General features: G+C 38.8%; 1 protein-coding gene across 3 annotated transcripts in view; it reads left to right on the top strand.

Moving 5' to 3' along the window:
* The first annotated feature begins 637 nt into the window (after positions 1-637).
* URI1 (URI1 prefoldin like chaperone) overlaps positions 638-21,471 on the top strand; it is a 73,454-nt gene continuing 52,620 nt past the window's right edge. The window contains exon 1 of one of the 3 annotated variants that reach the window (XM_012448434.3): positions 638-1,056. In XM_012448434.3, coding sequence (XP_012303857.2) covers positions 940-1,056 — 117 coding nt within the window. In that variant the 5' untranslated portion in view covers positions 638-939. Of the gene's footprint in view, positions 1,057-2,063; positions 2,112-7,508; positions 7,554-21,471 lie in introns of those variants that run through there. The other 2 variants (XM_064381529.1, XM_012448435.2) reach the window with 2 other exon arrangements.

Here is a 21,471-nt window from a genome sequence, read left to right as displayed (position 1 = left end):
GAAAAAAAAAAAAAGAGGAAAAGTGGGGAGAAAGTTATTCTTGAAAAATTTCTTAGTCCATTCATAGCAGCATATTAAAATTAGTACAGTAGCTTAATTTATATTACAGAAAATACAATGTGTACAGTAATTAATGCACATGCAAAATATAATTGTATATTTCAGTTCACTACAAAGGCACAGAAAAGAGTTGAATTTGCTAAAATTAAATGTGCTTATGAAACAGCTCTAGTATATGAATTAAGCTCCTAGATACAGATGCAGCGCCAAACGACGGGGAGGGAGACGGGGCACTCAAGGCGACACGGCTCTTGTTGCCGAGAGCTTCCTGCCGTGGAACTTCTCTAGAATGTAAGCTTTTTTTTTAAGGTTCCAAAGCCTATATTTAGTGCTTTCATATACGTAATCTCAAAAAAAAAAAAAAAAAAAGAAACAAACAAATATCGGCATAGAACGTAAGCTCAAGGAGGATTACAAACTCAGCCCGGGAGCGGCCACCGCCAGCCTCAGCCACGAGGGCCGCAACAGGCGCACTCTCCTGGGGGCGGGGCCTGTGCGGGATGGGCGTATCGGGGCGGGGCCTGCGCGCTAGCTTCCGGCGTGCCGCGCGGGGCGGGGCCTGTGGGGAGGCGCGGAGGAGGCGCGGCCGCCGCGGGACGCCTGGCAGGGCCCGCACCGGAGAGGTATCTCGGCAACTGGAGGTCGGCCTGCTACTCGGAGCCCGCGGCGGGGCGGCGGCGGCATGCACGTGTGAGATGCGGCCGCGGGCGGCGCGGACGCGAACAGCAGCGGCGGCGGCGGTGGCGAGCGCGGCCTCTTGGGCGCGGGGCGCGCGGTGCCTGAGGGCGGGCGCGTGGGCGCTGGGCAGCCGCCAGCCGCGCCGCCTGCGCAGGCGCTGGTTCAGGACTCACTTACCTAGCTGAGGCCCGCGGGCCCGTCATGGAGGCGCCCACCGTGGAGAAGCCCTCCGACCCTGCGCCCCCCTCGGCCTCGGCCCCGGCCCCGGCTCCGCTGCGCGCCCCGGACGTGGCGCGGCTGCGCGAGGAGCAGGAAAAGGTAACTGGCAGCCCCGCGCCGCTTCCGCCTCCGCCCGCTGGGCCGCCCCTGCCTGTGCCCAGGGCCGCGGCCCCTCGTGGCCTGGGCCCAACCGCTCGGGTTCCTGGAGGAAACCGGGAGAAACTTTTGTCACGTGCTTCTGTCGTCTTTGTCTGCAGCCCTTTGACCTGGCAGCGGAGGGAGGGGTGTGGAGCCCATTCGCCTGCCCCGGAAAGGGGGCTTCAGAGCTGAAGGCGTGCAACAGCATGTGGGAATTTGGGGGTGGGGGGTAGCACGCCGTCAACGGAAGCGTTCACCTTAATTTTTGTAGCTTGTAATGACCTAAACATTATTTAAAATGTATACTGTTATTTGCTCTTTATTTGTTTGCACGGAAAAGTTTTACTGCGTTTGTCATAATGCTTCCCGTGCAATATTTGGTTATTTAGTATTTATCACAATATAATGTCTTTTAAACAAAATAGAGACAGTCTCACTATGTTGCCCAGGCTCATCTAGAATTTTTGGCCTTAAGCGATCCTCCCTGCCCTGTCTCCCAAACTGTTGGGATTACAGGCGTGAGTCACCGGACCTGGCTCATTTTTACACATTTTAATTTCATCGTGTAATAAATGAATTTTAAACTACTGGTGAAGAGGGTACCAAGTCTGGTATTTCCTGGTGGGACTTTACATAAAGAAGTGTTCCCAATTTAAGAAACAGTTTTATTGTTAAATCCGATTTTTCTGTGGATTCTGTGGTCTTTCAGATTGATTGTCCACTGAAGTGTCTCGAAATTCTTATAAAAGCAGTATTTAATTTGCTTAAAATATTTTATGTCATTATTTATGGAAGAGCATCATGGGCTATAAAGGGGTAGGAAGTTGCTTCAACATCATAAGCACTGTAAAAATTCTTAACTTTTTAATTGAACATTCCTGTATAAGAACGACTGTTTGCACAGGTATTATACACAGTTCAACTAGAAGAGCGTTTTGATAGAACTTAAAAAAACCCCGTTTGCTTCGAAACCACTTGTTGGGATGAACTGCGGGAATCTTTCTTACTTTGTTCTGGTTGGTTTATTTTGTGGGTTTGATTTTCATTTCTCAGTCACTTTAATAACGAAACTGTTGGGTTTGGAAGCCTATTTTCAAAATGACAGTTTAAAAATCCAGTGGGCAGGGAGGTGACTCACACTTGTAATTCCGGCTGTTTGGGATGTCAAGGCCGTCGAATCGCTTGAGGCCAAGGAGTTCGAGACCAGTCTGGGCAACATAGGGAGACTCGGATATACAAAAGAAGCCCAAAAAATTAGCCAGGCATGGTGGTGCACACCTGTAGTCTCATGTACTTGGGAGGCTCAGGTGGGAGGATCACTTGAGCCCAGGAGTTTGAGGCTGCAGTGGGCTGTGGTCATACCACTGCACTCCACCCTGGGCCACAGAGTGAGACCCTGTCATTAAAAAGTTAATTAGTTTGGCATCTTTAAATTATAAGACATTAATGCATTTTTGTAAAGATAAAAATAGAAAAAGAAGAAAGAAAAAACAGCCCCTTATGAAGTCTTACTCCTTTGGGCAAAACTTGGTATTTTTTATTCTTTCAGAGAATGTGACAGACCCTCAAAGGATGGTGTTTCTATTGCCTCTCCTCTGCTGCAGTTCGTTAATTCCACCTCCTGCTGACTTGATATATTTTCTGCCATTTGGCATGTTAAAAAGATGTCCTTAGTTTTATTCTGATGTTAATGTGACTGAAATGCAAAGGATACTTTTTGGGGTGCTCTGAACAGCTTTCTGGTATCCTGTTGAGTTACATTGGAAGAGAGTAACTGCTTTTTCAGTTAGAGTCTCTTGGGAAACTGAATGACAGTTTCCTGTAGACATTGTGCTATCAAATTATTTTTCTGTGTTGTGTTAATGTTAATTCGGCACACGAAATAGCCACGTGTATATGTGTCGTGGGTGTGTAAAATTATCCCCAGTTCAGGAAAAAGTGCATCAGCATTTAGTCTATCTTTAATAGAAGCATCTGCTTCGGTGGACAGGAGATCCCACAAGGCCACAAAATAAACTGGTTAGTTGGCTGCACTGTAATTATGGTGTAGTACAGGAAAACTACCCAGTAAATAGGCAGGGAAAATTGTTTTGTGAAGTACTTTATTTAGGCTTTAAAGCCAGCCCAGTTGTGGGAGTACCGTGAGTTCTAGTAAAGGAGAAGCATCGTGACATCCTGAGTGTAAGGGGAAAATGTCATAGTAGCTTTATGTGTGGCACTTGGTATTCCTTCATGTAAGTTGAATCAAACATGCTTTTAAGCTCTTGGCCTTTCCTACCTGGGTTTCATGAGACAGTTAAATTCTGCAGAAAATGATTTGAATGACTATTCTCAGTTTCCCCTGGGAGGATACTTACCTAGTTGGCTCTAGATGCAGAGAGAGAAATGAATTTCTTACATACTGTGGGTGCCTTAGGCTTAGAGCATAATCTTCTCTGGGAGCCTTAATTGAGAGGGGCTGGTAGGTAACGTGACTTAAATGTTGCTCATTAGTTTTGTTCTTCTTGCTTGTTTTCCAAATTCAGCTAAGGAGTGTAACAAGTTTTACACTGTCTGTTTTCTTAATTATATAGTCTCTGGAACATGGAATAAAAAGGAAAAAAAATTGGCAACCTGAGGAGGAGGACAGACAAGGGGCCTGAACAAGCCACGACCTCTAAGTGACAACATCTGTAGTCGGTGGCTGGGAGCACAAGTTTTAACATTGCTTTCACTTACAGAGTCAGTGATGAAGCATATCCAAAACAATTCGTTTTAGTTAAAATTTTGGTTTGTTTCTATTTTGATCTAGCAAAAAACATGTAAGAAACATTCCTTGCAGCTTCATTCATAATAGTGAGAAAAACTAAAAATCCAACATTAGGGGACTGGTTAAATAAACCAGGAGCTATTATGTAGGCATTGAAAACTAGGACAGTGTGTATAGTGTGGTTCCAGTTATGTTTATGTAAATATTTACACATTTTATATAGGAAAACACCATTGTTTTAAAAATACACAATTTTATTATTTTACTTAAAAGTTTGTAAAATTGGATAGGACTTTTTTTCCCCCCCAAAAAAAAGCTATTGATAAAACTTACTTTTAATTTTAACAAAAATTTGAATGTTATTTTAATTGCAGAACACTTTCTGAGCCTGAAAAATGGCTCTTGGCTAGTTTGAACACCAGTTAGGCAGGTTTATTTCTTGGTTACTTTAGAGCTGATATATGTAATTTATTCAGACAACCATCTCTCCTTCCCCCCACAAAGGTTTTATTTAATCTTCATTTGTTACAAGATACAGGGAGAGGAGAGAAATTCAGATCATCCTCTTTTTTTCCCCCTTCCTTTTAACTAAATCTGTTTTTACTAACAGCACTAAAATATTTGTTGGAAAACGGAAGCTTAACCTGTCTAGACTGTGACCTATGCCATAAAATGTATGGTCTAGGACTGGTGTGGAGTGTCTTGAGCTGTTTAGGGAGGTTTCCTTGTACTTGTACTTCCTAAGATCTTACTAAATCTGGTTTTAAGAATTGCATTATGTTGAAATTTTGGTTTCTTGGCTAAGGTGATGTTTCTGAGATACCTGTATTTTTTATCTCTAGATACTATTAGCTTTTATTAGCAGAACTACTGAGATGTTATTGTAATATTTTAAAAAGTGGTATATCCAGTATTGTTTTTATAGGCTTATTTGCAGGATAATAGTAAGATTAGAAAATTCATTAGGATAATATATTTATTATTGAGTGCCTCATGTAATTCTCACTTGGAATTTTGAAATAGCTTATACTTCCTGATATAGAGCCGTGGGGAATTAAATACATTAAGAGTAAATATTTTAAATTTTTTATAAAGCAGAACAGCTAATTTAACTTAATGGAGGGTTTTCATATTTCTTGTGATAAACTAAACTGTACATAGTTTAAAGAACTGTCAGCCACGTAGGCCATGTAACAGCTATTCTTTCCAAGCCTAGAATCCATGCCATAGCATTTATGCAACAGATATTTAATGAATATCTACTACATGCCAGGCATGTTCTGCTGAGCGTGCAGTAATAAACAAAATACAGAAAGTCCTTGCTTTCATGGTTATACTCTCAGGGTAAAGGCATACGGTTACATAGCCTTAACATGGGTGTTTGGTAGGTAAGGCTAAGTAGAAAAACAGGAAGGTAAGAGGCTTGTAGAGAATGTGGGTTGTGAGAGGAGGGATGGCTTCTTCTGTAAGCCATCAGAGAGGGCTTCTTCATTAGGTTCCATTTGAGCAGAAACTTGAAATAAGTGGGGGAGTGAGCTATGTGGATATATGGAGGATATTTTAGAGAAGAACTTTCTAGCCAGCATTAGAGTAGTACCAGATCATTGTAAGAGTTTTGGTTTTTATGTTCCTGTGATGGGAAACCATTGGAATGTGTTTTGAGGCTGATCTTAAATTATATCAATTTGTCATGCATATGTGAAGAAATGGACAGATGGAATTACATTATAGGGAGCAACTCTGTGTGTGCCATGTATTGTGATAGATGTTTATAGATCTGATCTTAGTATTTTCATTAATGCCATTTATTTTTCAGATGCACAATTTGGGTGGTTTCTAGTTTTCGCCTGGAACTTTCTCATGGTGCATTTGTGTTTTCAGTTCCACTTAAAATGTGTTTTCTAAGGTGGTTATTACCTTGGTAGCAGTGGACAGAAGTTCTCCCTACTTCAGTCTTTGCCACCATGTGTTTTTTCATATATGCTGGCCATTCTTGTGATGAATAATGAGGTTGATGACCTTTTCAAATGTTTATTGGCTACTCGGATTTTTGTATGTTTTTTTGGTGTGTGAAATACCTGCTCATCTCTTACCTATTTTCTGTGGGGTTGTTTGTTATATTCTAATTGATTCATAGCAGTGACTGCCTTTCCAATTATTGTAAGTTTCTTCCCTAGTCTGTGGCTTGACTTGGAGCACTTATAATGGTGTCTGTCCTTTGACAAACAGACATTCTTAATTTTAACAATTTGTTTCCTTTATGGTTAGTGTTTTCTGTCCTGTTTTTAAGAGGTCTTTCTTACTGTTCTTCCGAAGATATCCTCTTATATTGTGTAATAGAAACTTTATTACTTTGCCTTTCACGTTGAGATTTACAATATACCTGGAATTGGCTTTGTATATAGTGGGGGATTGAGGTCAGGTTTCATTTTTTACTGTATGGATGCCTAGTTGCCCCATCAGCATTTATCGGAAAGAGTGTCAAGTTTTCACTGCATTGTCATCTTTGTCATAAATCAGGTGACTGTGTGAGTGGATCAGTTTCTTGACTGTGCTATTGGCTTGTCTGTTCTTGCAGCAAACCCACCCTGTCTGAATCATTATAACTTTGTAAGTTATCATGATACCTGGTAGTGTAATTTTAGTTGTGGTTCCTCAAGATTGCCTTTGTTTTATCCTTTCCAGTCCCTATGCTGTTTCTTTTCCTTGCCTTTGGTATTGGCCAGTTCAAATGGTGGTAGTGGGCATCAGGGGTCAACTTTTAAACATTTACCATTAAGTGTGATATTTACTGTAATTTTTGTATTTGCTTTTTATCAGATTAAGGAAATCTTATATTCCAAGTTTGCTATGAGTTTTTATGAGTGGGTATTGAATTTTAGAAATGTTTTTTCTAAGTTGATTAATTATAGGTAATGTATTGAAAAGATGTCCTTTTTAATGTTGAAGTTACTTATTTTTTAAGAAAGGCACAGTTGTAAGAATATGTGTGCTTGTATAGCCAAAGGCACATTCCATTTTGTATGTAGGTAAGTTTTCAGAACTCATTACTTGTAAGTGATATTTTATTTTAGATCAACTTCTTGTTGTTGGCACTTGATATTGTGCCAGTAATGTGCCATAAGAAGAGACGCCTTTGGTTTTTTTCCTTTGGAAGTTTTTAATAAACATAAAACAGTATTTCAAGAAGGAAAAAACCCATTTTCATTGGGTTAGTCTTCTCTAGATTGGAACAAAAGATCCAGGCTTCTCTAGATTGGAACAAAAGATCCAGGCTTCTCTAGATTGGAACAAAAGATGGGAGTGGTCCCAAAACATTGAGGGAAAGGGAGGAAGGAGGTGTGTGGAATCTGTGATTTGGCTGGCCATAACTGCTTGATTCTGTTTTCCCACCTGTTGTGTTCATTTTGAGTTTAAAAACCTTTTAGCTTCTGTCACTTGCCTTAATCGCCCGATTGATGTCTTGATCTTTTTAGTCTCTCATATGCAGCTTTCCCCCCTTAAACTACAACTGTTTATTTAAAAATTATAAAACTACAGGAAAGGTGAAAGAACAATGTGATGAACACTGTTGAATCAGTTAACATTTTGTCCCATTTTCTTTTCTCTTTATATATTTCTTTTTTTCCCCCCCTGCAGAACCATTCAGAAGTGAATTGCAGACATCATCACGTCAGTAATGCTGAAGCACATATCATTGTACATCAAGGTCATTCTTCTACATAACTGTATCTTTTTTCTTACCAAGGAAATTAACATTGACATGTACCATATTCACATTTTCTCAGTTTTTGTGAAAATGCCTTTATAACTCTTTTCAATCCAAGAGCCAGAGATTACCATAGCCTTTGGCTATCTTATCTCCTTAATCTTTCATCTAAAATTATTCCCCGCCACCTTCTGTTCTTTATGAAATTGACATTTTTGAAGCGTTAGGTCAGGTTTCTTGTAGAATGTCCCACAATTTGGAGATGTCTAATGAATGTAATCATGAAGAAACAAACAATTTTGGCAAGAATACTACATACATAGCTGGTGGGTGGTACAAGCCTGTAGTCCCAATTACTCCAAAAGCTTCGAAGGCTGAGTCAGGAGGATTGCTTGAGCCCTAGAGGTGGAGTCCAGCCTGGACAACATAGTGGTAAGGTCCTGTCTCCAAACACACACACACACACACGTGTGCCATTACATAGATGATGATGACTTTTCATTGCATCATGTCAGGAGACACATAACGTCATTTTTGTCCCATTATTAGTGTTGCTAACCACTTGTTTAAGGTGGCTTCTGCCAAGTCTCTCCATCATAAAGATACTTTTAAATGGTATAGTACTTGAAGACAGTGTGAATATTCTATTCCTCAAAAGCCTTGGGTGATCCTTGCCTAAATCGGTTATATTGGTGTTTGCAAATCAGTGATTTCCTAACCATGTGTTTATTAGTTGATGTTTTTCAATAAATGAGAACTCTAGTGGGTCCCTCCCCTTTTTAGTTTCACAATAAATTCATTTTTTTGTTGTTTTAAATTGAGAGTGATATAATCTCTGTCATTTCTTTTGATGTTCAAATTGTTCTAAATTTGGCCAATGGAAGCCCCTTCAAGCTGGCATAAGCATGCATTCTTTTTTTTTTTGGAGACAGAGTTTCACTCTTATTGCCCAGGCTAGAGTGCAGTGGCATGATCTTGGCTCATTGCAACCTCCGCCTCCTGGGTTCAAGCGATTCTCCTGCCTCAGCCTCCCAGGTAGCTGGGATTACAGGCTCCCTGCCACCACACCTGGCTAATTTTTTTAATTTTTAGTAGAGACAGGGTTTTTACCATGTTGTTCAGGCTGGTCTTGAACTCCTGATCTCAGGTGATCCACCTGCCTTGGCCTCCCAAAGTGCTGGGATTACAGGTGTGAGTCACTGTGCCCAGCCTATGCATTCTTCTTTTCATTATTTGATCATTACCTTGCTTTCTGGCACAAGATGTTCCAGGCTTGTCTGTATTTTGCCTTAGTCCTGATATTGACTATTTCTTCAAAGAGTCTTATAAAATAAAAAATGCTTAGAAACCAAGATATGGACACAAGAAGTGCTGATTGTTGCTGAGGTGTTATTGCATCAAGTGGACAGTACTAAGGAAATATATTAACCTTCAGTATACCAGGAAAAGTAGTCATCACCATTTACCATCTAGGTCCAGTGTATCCTTTTTACTGTTTATATTTTTAACTAAATTTTGCAAATAATTTACAGGTCTAAAAATAAGGAATAGTGAAAAACAATTTTATTGGAAAGTTTAATCAGAATTTAAACACAGCAGTTCTCTTTATATTAAGCAAATCTTGATGCATAAAGATTATGAGAGATTTAAAAATACTGCCACATGTCAGAACAATGGGATTGTCTAGGTTCTTGTTGCAGATTATTGCATGATGAAGTCTTTCTTGTTGAATGACTGACTGGATGGGAATATCCTGTTTCCTTTTTGTTCTTACAAGTATAGTGTTCACTCATTGATTCTTTAGTTTTCCTCATTCAAATCAGACAGCCTTTGTTTAACATTCACTAAGTTCAGATGTGTGTCAGTTTCTTCCTCCATTGTCATGGTCTCTTCTAGGACTTACAGAGATAAGCCATTACAGAATCCCTGCTTTCAGAACCTATTTCTGGTATCTTCAGGGATTTTTTCTCCTAGCCTCTGACCTGAAGAAGTTAAAAAACTTACAGGTGTAGAAAAGGAAATAGAATTTAGAGATCTTTTATTCTAGCAATCTTATTGTGGTAAACTAAATATATTTAATAAAATTTACCATTTAACAATTCTTATGTGTATACTTTTTGGTGACATTGATTATATTCACTGTTATGTAACCATCACTGTTCTTTCTAAAACTTTTTCGTCACCCCAAACTGAAACTCTACCCATTAAGCAGTAACTCTCCCATTCTCACCTCCCCCACACCCCTAGTCAGTTAAGATTGTACATTTTGTTGCTTGTGTTTTTGGTGTCATATCTGAGAATCCATTGCCAAATTCAAGGTCTTGAAGATTTATACCTATGTTTCCTTCTAGGAATTTCATGATTTTAGCTTTTATATTTAGGTCATTGATCCATTTTGAGTTAATTTCTGTATATTCATTGATTGTTGATTTTTGAGAAAATTCATCTAGGATATTGTCATCTGAAGACTCATAATCTGAGATTTAATTTATGCTCTCATTTCACCGTCATCATGAGTGTCTTTCTGTGCTATCCAATGTGGTAGCCATTAACCACATGTGGCTATTATACTTAAATTTAAAATTCAAATTAATTAAAATTAAGTAAAATAAAAATTCAGATTTTTGGTTACAATAGGCACATCTCAAGTGCTCATTAGTCACATTTGGCTGTTGGCTGTTGTATCGGTCTGTGCTGATGAAGATTCTCATCATCAAAAAAAAATACTAGACTTCATTGGTTAAGAGTGCTGCTAGCTCTTTATATTCATAATCGGACTTGTTTAATAATAGTGAAGTACCTTTCCATCACTTTTTTCCTCTTTCCATTGTAGGCAGAAAATAAAAAATCTGAATTCTCAACTGTGTTTATTGAAAGCTAAAGGCAGACTACAAAGACGGTGTCTGCTATCATTTATACTTTCTTGAAAGATGATGCAATACCCTAGGCAGTGCAGTGAGAAAACGGAAGGATGATATTTTACTGTTGATTGCGTCATCCTTCTAGGTGATTCCATAATTCTTTCGTTTTCTCATTTTCTTACTATTTAGTTTTTGGGTTTGTTTTTTTTTTTAAACATAGTTAGGAATAGTTGATCATAAAATAATTACTAAGGTGATGATGAAATGTCAAGATGCAGGAAAAATATAATCACTAGGATCCTGCAGTGTATCTTTGACTTACAAAGACACTGTACCCATATGGTAATTGCAAAATAAAATGAGGTTTTTTTCCTTAATAGGAATTAAAAAAAAATTCCTTGGAAGGCCTCTAAGAGAGGATAAAAGTGATGAAATATTAATCCTTGCAAATAGTAGAACGACTCAAGAAAGAAACTAAAAATATAAAACTGGATTCAATGGACCCTGACTGTATACCCTGCTACTTTGAATTCAAATCCATCACCACAAGATTCTTCTTAAACTTTCCCCAGTCTATATTTGAATCTTTCCTTTAATAGTGAGAACCCTGGTTTTCAACCTCTGTATTTATTCATTTACTCTATCCCACAATATGTACAAAGTAGCTTCAGAATTACTACGTTAATACCACTGCCAATAGCAAATCTATCAAGTAAAGTTCAACATTTCTTTGCTGTTCCATTGACTTTTGTATAATTATTGTTTTTGGGGTGTACAGTTAGGGTACTGATCTCAAAAATTACTTGAATTATTTTTTTCTGTGAAGTTATAGCTTGGATTTTTATTTGTGTTAAACAAATGCTCTGAATGAGGAGACCCCCACCATAACAGGCTTTGGGTGAGCAATATGGTTGTTTTTTTCACCCGGTGCTGGTGGGCTGAGTCTGGAAAGAGAGTCAGCAGAGGGCAGTGGGATGGGAGTTGGTTTTATAGGTTTGGGGTAGGCAGTGGAAAGTTACAAAGTTAGAGTTTAGGGTGGTTTTTGCAAGCTGGGGAAGAGGTTGTAGGGTCTGGAGTACAAAGTACAATTGCCTTATCAGTTGAGGCAGGAATAAGGAACAATAGAGGAATATCTCAAGTTAGTTAGGTGCTCATTCTTCCCCTTTTCATGGTCTTCCAGTTATTTCAGACTTTCTAGTTCCAGGAACTTATCTGGAGTGTCCCTCCAGTTCACAGAGGTTACCATGGTGTCCATGGTGCGGTCAGTCAGCCTAAAAGACCTTACAGTTTGTACTGAATCTTAATATTTGCTTTTTAATCTTTTCCTCTTAATTGCATTTTATAAATACGTGAAAACATTTACGTGATTCAAAATCACAACTATATCCAAAGTTATTCCTACTGAGGTAATTCTGATTCATTCTCATTCCTGCTCTTACCTACTGTTGTCAACGCATTTATAACATGGGGAAAAATCCACACCGAGACAATGGATCACTCAGCAAGGGTAGTTAACTTCCTGCAGGAAGGGTGCAACTCACTGGCAGTCTTGCCACAAGAGCTCACCTGAACAAGGAGACAGGAGCATTTACATAACCTGACACAATCGCCCTACTGCTGTGTCCAGTTTCCATTGAACGGGACGTCACATTCTATGCTTGACCCGACTGGCTAAAAACTTGGAAATTTTCTAAAGAAGTAAAGGCAGAAGAGAACAAAGAAAAAGAGTAACTTGAGGAATGCTTAGAGAAGTGATAGCATTTCCAAATAAGGAAGGGGAATAAGCTATGACCTGAGACTTGCCTGGGCTTGCCTAGGTATGTCTGGGCAAATATCTAGCCTAAAGTGTAAGAACTAAGAATCCGGGATGCACTTACTTCTTTACTATAACTAACTGCTACTATTAGATTGTTAGCAAAAACTTTAAAGCAAATTAACCTTTGAAGAAACTATCATTTATTTGTAATGAACTAAGAGGAAAACTTTGAAGAGGAACCTTTTATTTATTCTTATTTCCTACACCTACCTCTGTAGATAACCTTTTTTTTTTTTTTTTTTGAGGCGGAGTTTTGCTCTTGTTGCCCAGGCTGGAGTGCAGTGGCACAATCTTGGCTCACTGCAACCTCTGCCTCCTGGGTTCAAGCAATTCTCCTGCCTTAGCCTTTCAAGTACCTGGAATTATAGGTGCCTGCCACCACACCCAGCTAATTTTAAAGGTATTTTTAGTAGAGATGGGTTTCACCGTGTTTGCCAGACTGGTTTCAAACTTCTGACCTCAAGTGATCTGCCCACCTCAGCTTCCCGAAGTGCTAGGATTACAGGCGTGAGCTACTGCACCTGGCCTAGATAACCATTTTCATTCACTTTTGATCAGTCCTTCCTCTGTTCCTTTAAAAGTAATTACGAGTGGCTGGGTGCAGTGGCTCATGCTTGTAATCCCAGCACTTTGGGAGGTTGAGATGGGTGGCTCACGAGGTCAGGAGTTCGAGACCAGCCTGGCCAACATGGTGAAACCTCGTCTCTACTAAAAATATAAAAATTAGCTGGGCGTGGTGGCATGTGCCTGTAATCCCAGCTACTGGGAGGCTGAAGCAGGAGAATCACTTGAACCTGGGAGGCAGAGGTTGCGGTGAGCCAAGCTCCAGCCTGGGTGACAGAGCGAGACTCAGTCTCAAACAAAAAACCAAAAAAAACTTAGATGTGTTCACTTTATCTCCGTTCCATACTGCCTTCTTATATAAAAGGTAGCATATTTTGCCTTTTGTTCATCTCATTAAATGATAAACCTGGGAATTACTCTGGTTCATAGAGATATTCCTCATCATATTTGTGGTTGCATAGTACTTTATTGTGTGTTTGTGTCATCAGATATTTTGCTGGTATCTTATTGATGGGCATTTGGTGTTTTTCAGTCTCTTGATAGTACAAATAATGCCTCAGTAAATCACTTTATGCATATGTTGTTTCTCATTTGTGAAGTAACTTAAGGTGGAGTCCTAGAGATGGATTACATATTTATAACCACCCTCTCAATGAACTATTACCTTTAATTTAATTTATAATATGAAATAAAAAGACATAAGAGAACTAGAATTCCTAGTTTATCTGAAAACTAGGAATTCCTTGAATTGGCTGTTTCCTGTGATCTTCACTGCCATTTTCCCAGTTACCAGTTTTTTCTTTTCTTTTCTTTTTCCCAGTTTCAAGCGATTTTACTGCCTCAGCCTCCTGAGTAGCTGGGATTACAGTCGACCGCCACCACCGTGCCCAGCTAATTTTTGTATTTGTAGTAGAGATGAGGTTTCACCATGTTGGCCAGGCTGGTCTTGAACGCCTGACCTCAGGTGATCCGACCGCCTCAGCCTCCCAAAGTGCTGGGATCACAGGCGTGAGCTGCTGCACCTGGCCCAGAGTAGTCTTTAAGAATGCAAATTGGATTGTGTCATTTTGTTATTTTCCTGCTTATAATTCTTTAGGATTTATCAGCAGGAAAATCGTTAAATAAATACAATTTATGTTTTGAAATTTTAAAATGGATTCCAAGTTTCTATTGACATCTGCAACTTCTATTTTCATGAATGTATTAATCATAAAGTCTATTATAGTCTATAAATGCAATATGTCGGTCAAATGAAGGTCTGCTTTTATTTTTTCTCTTGGTTTCTTGTAAGCTACTTCTGTGTTTCTGGTTTTTTTTTTCTTTTTTTTTTGAGATGGAGTCTCGCTCTGTCGCCAAGACTGGAGTGCAGTGGCACGATCTCTGCTCACTGCAACCTCTGCCTCCCAGATTCAAGCGATTCTTCTGCCTCAGCCTCCTGAGTGGCTGGGACTATAGGTGCACACCACAATACCGGCTAATATTTGTATTTTTAGGAGAGACGGGGTTTCACCATATTGGCCTGGCTGGTCTTGAACTCCTGACCTCATGATCCACCTGCCTTGGCCTCCCAAAGTGCTGGGATTACAGATGTGCGCCACCATGCCCGACTTGCTTCTGTTTTATAGATTGCCTTGAACCTTGTAATTTTGGACTGGATGCCAGATACTGTAATGAAAAATTCTGGAGATTCTGGATGATGTTACCCTCTCTCAAACAGGGTTAAGTTTTCTTTTAGCAGCCAGAGTAATCCTTATGGAGTATGTTGTCTGTTTAATAAATTATGTGATTATGTGTGTGTAGCTCTGTTTCTCTGTTCTTCCATTGGATTATTTGCCTATAATTGCACCAGTATCACACTCTTTTTATAACAGGTCTTGCTATCTAGTAGTAAAATTCCTCTAGCACTTTGATCTTCTTTAAGATTGTGTTTTCTATTCTGACCCTTTGCTTTTTTGTGTATATTTTCAGATCAGCTTTTCAGTACTCATAAAATAACATAACTGGGGTTTTGCTTGGAGTGCACTGGATTTAAGGGTCAGTTTGAGGAGAATTAAGATGCTTATAATATTGTTTTAAAATCTATGAACATGGTATATCTTTGAATTTATTGACTTCTGTAACTTCTCAGTATTAGCTTTTAAAAATATATAAAACTGGCTGGGCGCAGTGGCTCAGGCCTGTAATCCCAGCACTTTGGGAGGCCGAGGCGGGTGGATCATGAGGTCAAGAGATCGAGACCATCCCGGTCAACATGGTGAAACCCCGTCTCTACTAAAAATACAAAAAAAAATTAGCTGGGCGTGGTGACGCGTGCCTGTAATCCCAGCTACTCAGGAGGCTGAGGCGGGAGAATTGCCTGAACCCAGGAGGTGGAGGTTGCGGTGAGCCGAGATCACACCATTGCACTCCAGCCTGGGTAACAAGAGCGAAACTCCGTCTCAAAAAAAAAAAAAAAAATATATATATATATATATATATATATATATATATAAAGCTTCATATGTTAGATTTATTTCTAGATACTATTTTTATTGCATTTTGTAATTTATTTGCTTTTTTTTTTTTTCTGGTATAGACATACTTGATTTTTTATGTATTAACTTTGTTAAATTTGTTGTTGTGGTTAAAAAATAGAGATGGGGTTTTGCTATGTTGGCCAGACTGGTCTGGAACTCCTGGCCTCAAATGATCCACCCACCTTTGCCTCCTAAAGTGCTGGGATTTACAAATGTGAGCCACCATGCCCGGCCTAAATTTATCTGAGTTCTAGTTACTTGCCTATACATTCTGATAGTATCTGTATAGTTATATACAGGCATGCTGTTTGTAAGCAATGACAGTTTTATTCATTCCAGTTCCTGATTTTTTTAATGGTTTTTTGTTTTGCTTTTTTTGCCCTATTGTCTGGGCTTAGGACCTTTAGTATAATGTAAAATAAAAGTAATGACATTGGGCTTTACATACCAGGAGGGCAGTTTTAAGTATTTCATTGTTACAGATGATGTTCATAGTGGCTTTTTGTGGCTACTCTTTATGGAAATTTTCTCCTGTTGCTAATTTTTATCATGAGTGGATGCTGAATTTTATCAAATGTGTTTTCTGTGTTTCTTTGAGATATCAATATGGTAAATTACTTTGACTCTTTAAACATATTAAAACGTCGTTACATTCTTGAAGCAAACCCATTTGTTTTTGTTTTATTTTATTTTATTTTTTAAAGATGGGGTTTCACCATGTTGGTCAGGCTTGTCTTGAACTCCCGACCTCAGGTGATCCGCCTGCCTTGGCCTCCAAAGTGCTTGGATTACAGGCGTTAGCCACTGCGCCTGGCTGAAGCAAACTCATTTGTATAGGATGTGTTTACCTTGTTATATATTGCTGTATTAAATTCGGTAATATTTTGTTAAGGTATTTTATTCTGTGTTCCATGAGGCAAAATTCACCCCTCCTTCCCCTCCCCCTTCCCCCCTTCTTCCCTTCCTTTCCCCTCCTCCCTTCCCCCCCCCTTCCCCTGCCCCCTGCAGTGGCTCATACCTGTAATCCCAGCATTTTGGGAGGCTGAGGTGGGTTGATCACCTGAGGTCAGGGGTTTGAGAACAGCCTGGCCAACATGGTAAAACCCCATTTCTACAAAAAATACAAAAATAAGCCAGGCATGGTAGTTCATGCCTGTAGTCCTAGCCACTCAGAAGGCTGAGGTGTGAAAATCGCTTGAACACAGGAGGAGGAGGTTGCAATGTGCTGAGATAGTGCTACTGCACTCCAGCCTGGGCAAGTGAGACTCAGTCTCAAAAATAAAAAAAAGATTAACACAACCTTTCAAACCTATAATTTTCTTTTCTTGTAATGTTCATGTAAAGATTTGGCTTCAGAATTAGACTGGCCTCATGAAAAAACTTCCATTTTTTTGTATCCTATGAAAGAGTTTGTATACTATTGTTACTGAGTTTTTTCTGTGTGTGTTTTGTTTTTTTTGAAACAGAATCTCACTCTCTCATCCAGGCTGGAGTGCAGCGGCCAGTCATGGCTCATTGCAGCCTGGAACTCCCAGACTCAGATGATCCTCTCGCCTCAGTCTCCCTGAGTAGCTGAGGCTACAGGAATGCACTACCATGCCTGGCTAATTTTTCTGTATTTTTTGTAGAAACAGAGTGTCACTATGTTGCCCAGGCTGGTCTTGAACTCCTGGGATCAAGCAATCCATCTGCCTTGGCCTCCCAAAGTGATGGGTTACAGGCTAGTCAGCCACTGTACCTGGCTGGTCCTGTTTCTATCTTAAATATTTGGGAGAGTTCATCAACAAAGCTTCTGGGCCTTGTGTTTTTTCTTTGGACATTTTGTATGGAGATTTTAATATAGGACTTCAATTTCTTTGAAGGTTAAGGGACTATCTAGATTTTCTGTTTCTAGTTGTGTCAGTTTAGAAAATTTGATTTTCAAGGAATTGTCCTTTCTAAGTTTTCAAACTTATTGGCCCTCTGAGTTACTCTAATACCTGGTTATCTTTTTAATATCAGTAGATTTGGTATCACTGTTCTTTTTAATTAATGTAATTTTTAATTTGTGGGTTTTTTCCTACCGTGATTTATCTTCTTATGGGTTTAACAATTTTATCAACCTTTTAAAACCAATTTTTGCCTTGGATTTCCCCCCTCTTTTGCAAGTCTGCTTTTACTTTGTTGATTTCTGCTTTTTTTTTCCCTTTTAAGATTTTTCTTTGGCTGTAATTTTTCTAGCCCTTTGAGATGATAGCTGAGGTCATTAATATTTATCTTTCTTTATTATAAGGTACACATTTCGAATTTAAAATTTTTCTCTAATCATTGCCTTAGATACTCCACACATTTTGCGTGTCATTTTACTTATCAATCTTTAAAATATTTTCTAATTTCTATTGTGATTTGCTCATTGACCCATAAATCGGAAATACATTACTTAATTTTCAAACATTGAGTATTTTCTACTTATTTTTCTGTTTCTCTAGTGTAGTCAGAGTATACATTCTGTATAATTGAAATTTACGTCTTGCCTTATAACCTAATTTTTTTTTCTTGGTAAATTTTTCGTAATTTACTTGGAAAAAAATGTTAATCCTGCAGCTTTTGAATTCAGTATATTTGTGTTAGCTCAGGCTGCTTGAATATGTTGTTCCAGTATTTTATGTTCTTGTTAATTTTTTTGTCTGCTAATTCTATCAGTTATTGAGATATGTATTAAGATATTCATGAAGATTATAGATTTTTCTCTTATTTTTTAAACCTTTGCTTTATATATTTTATAGCTGTGCTATTTGTTGTATACAAATTTAGAATTGTAAAAACTTCCTGGTCAGTTGACTTTTCACCATTCTGATATTTTTTTTTCCTTTTTTTTTTTTAATTGCATTTTAGGTTTTGGGGTACATGTGAAGAACATGTAAGATTGTTGCATAGGTACACACATGGCAATGTGGTTTGCTGCCTTCCTCCCTATCACCTATATCTGGCCTTTTTCCCCATGTTATCCTTCCCCAACTCCCCACCCCCTGCTGTCCCTCCCCTAGTTCCCCCCCCATAGACCCCAGTGTGTGATGCTCCCCTCCCTGTGTCCATGTGTTCTCACTGTTCAACACCCGCCTATGAGTGAGAACACGTGGTGTTTGATTTTCTGTTCTTGTGTCAGTTTGTTGAGAATGATGGTTTCCAGGTTCATCCATGTCCCTACAAAGGACACGAACTCATCGTTTTTTATGGCTGCATAGTATTCCATGGTGTATATGTGCCACATTTTCCCTGTCCAGTCTATCATCGATGGGCATTTGGCTTGGTTCCAAGATATTTTTATCTCTAGTGATGCTACTTGCTTTCAGGTCTTCTTTTTTTTTTTTTTTTTTTTTTTTTGAGACGGAGTTTCGCTCTTGATACCCAGGCTGGAGCGCAATGGCGCGATCTCGGCTCACCGCAATCTCCGCCTCCTGGGTTCAGGCAATTCTCCCGCCTCAGCCTCCTGAGTAGCTGGGATTACAGGCACGCGCCACCGTGCCCAGCTAATTTTTTGTATTAGTAGAGACGGGGTTTCACCATGTTGACCAGGATGGTCTCGATCTCTTGACCTCGTGATCCACCCGCCTCGGCCTCCCAAAGTGCTGGGATTACAGGCTTGAGCCACCGCGCCCGGCCCAGGTCTTCTTTGTTGGATGTTAGTATGATCATATCGGCTAAATTTGTTTGTTTTGTCCGTCTTTAAAAAAGAAACTTTTAACTTCAGTCTTTTGGGTTCAAAGTGTATCTCATAAACAGCATAAAGTTGTGGTTTTAAGATTCAGTCTGGATATCTTTTCCTTTAATTTAGAGTATTTTAAGCAATTATATATAATAGGACTCCATCTGTATTTTATCTTATCTTTCTATTAGACTTACATTGTATTTTTCATTTAAAAAATTGTAGTAAAACATAAAATTTACCATTTTAATCGTTTTATTTTAAGAGACTGCATCTTGTTCTGTCACCCAGGCTGGAGCTCAGTGGCATGATCATAGCTCACTGCAGCCTTGAACTCCTGGGCTCAAGTAATCCTCCTGCCTCAGCCTCCTGAGTAGCTGGGACTACAGGTGCGTGCCATTGCTCCTAGCTAGTTAAAAAAATTTTTTTTTTGTAGAGACAGCGACTCACTATGTTACCCAGGGTGGTCTTGAACTCCTGACCTCAAGCAGTCGTCCTGCCTTTACCTCTCAAAGTGCTGGTAAATAGGCATGAGCTACCATGACCAGCCCATTTAAATCATTTTTAAGTGTACAGTTCAGTGGCATTGAGTATATTCACATTGTTGATCAACCATAGCTACCATCTATCTCCAGGCCTTTTTTTTTAATCTTGTAAAACTAGAACTCTGTTTATTAAACAATAACTCTCTATTCTTCTCCTCCCCGATCTGGCAACCACCATTCTATTATACTTTTTGTCTCTTATGAATTTGATTACCCTAGGTACTTAAAGGGAATCATATAGTATTTGTCCTTAGGGGACTGGCTTATTTTAGTTACCGTAATGTCTCAAGGTTTGTCCATGTTGTAGCATGTATCAGAATTTCTTCCTTTTTAATGCTGAATAATATTCTGTTGTATTTTAGAATCAGTTATACATTTTTGTTTATTCTAGCATCCATGGATACTTGGGTTGCCTCTACCTTTTGGTGATTTTTGAGTAATGCTGCTATGAACATGGGTGTTTTGTTTAAGTATCTGCTTTTGATTCTTTTGGGTATGCTCGAGGGATGGAATTTCTGGATCATATGGTAATTCTATATTTAATTTTTAAGGAACTGCCACACTGCTTTCCCTGGTGAATGTACCATTTTACATTTCCACACGTATTCTCAGGGTTCCAGTCCACATACTGGGCAACTTTTGGCATTTGCTGTTTTTGTTTTCTGTAAGGGCCGTCCTCATGAGTGGAGTGTGGAGTGGTATCTCATTGCAGTTCTAATTGACCTACTTTTATGTTCTTTTTTCTCTGCTTTTTTTTTTCTTCCTTTGGATCAAACATTTCTTACTGTTATTTCCTCCTATTAACTTGTTTGTGATACATTTTTTTAAACTACTTTTATATTATATTTTCTGTGTGTTTTAGTACTAAATATAGTATGTGTTTATAGTATATATATATATATATATATATATATATATATATATGTTTTACAATTTCTTTTCACTAAGGAAATCTCTGGTGTCTCTAGAGATCACAGCATTCGTTCATTTATGCAGCCCACTTCTTGCTTGATTGCTCCCGTGCATTTTAATTCTGTGTATTTTAAATACAGCAACACTGTATTTAATTGTTCTGTGTGCCAGTGTTGATTTATCTTTACCCCTTCTTTATTTTTTAACCTATACCTTTGCTCTTGAATTCCTTAAGCATTTATATTACTCTGAGGAGTCCTTTTTTGTTGTTGTTGCTGTCTTTTTTTTTTTTTTAACAGATTACACTTATTTAATAACTATATCTAATTGTTTAATAATTGTTTTAGATATCACATTTAATTAAAACATGTCCAGTTTAATAAACCTTTACTGTTTCTTTTAATGAAAGTCTCCTTGTGCAGAATTTTGTTTCTGTTGAAAATGTTATTATTTTTCCTTCATGTTGGAGGATCTGTTTGCTGTGTATGTTACTATAGATTTTCATTTTATTTATTTATTTATGTTTTTTAAAACGCGGTTTCACCACGTTGGCCAGGATGGTCTCGATCTCTTAACCCTGTGATCTGCCTGCCTCCGCCTCCCAAAGTGCTGGGATTACTGGCGTGAGCCACTGCGCCTGGCTGATTTTCAGTTATTTTTTTTCAGCATTTCAAGATATTATTCTGTTACCTTTCACTTTCTATCATCGATGTTGAAGTTAGCTCTAGCTCTAAGTCTTGTCACTCACTCCTTTGAAGGCGGTGAATCTCCCCTGTGCCTTCTCTTCCTTCCTGCAGCTGCACATAAAGTTTTCTTTCTTTCTTTGGTTTTAATCACTGTAACTATGTTGTGCCTTGATGTAATTTTCTTTGTGCTTCTCTTGCTTGGGATTCTTGGAGTTTCTTCAGTCTGTTATTGATACTTTGAGTTTTAGGAAATCCAGAATTCAAGATCTTTTCAATATTGCTTCTGCTGCATTCTCTCTTCCCTTTCTGCATCTTGTACTTATACTGTGTTTC

The sequence above is a fragment of the Aotus nancymaae genome, unplaced genomic scaffold (assembly GCF_030222135.1).
Source record: "Aotus nancymaae isolate 86718 unplaced genomic scaffold, 86718_ANA_hifiasm-v0.15.2.pri h1tg000028l, whole genome shotgun sequence".
Classification (NCBI taxonomy): domain Eukaryota; kingdom Metazoa; phylum Chordata; class Mammalia; order Primates; family Aotidae; genus Aotus; species Aotus nancymaae.
The sequence above is the reverse complement of the archived record's forward strand: the minus strand, read 5'-3'. Positions and strand labels throughout refer to the sequence as shown.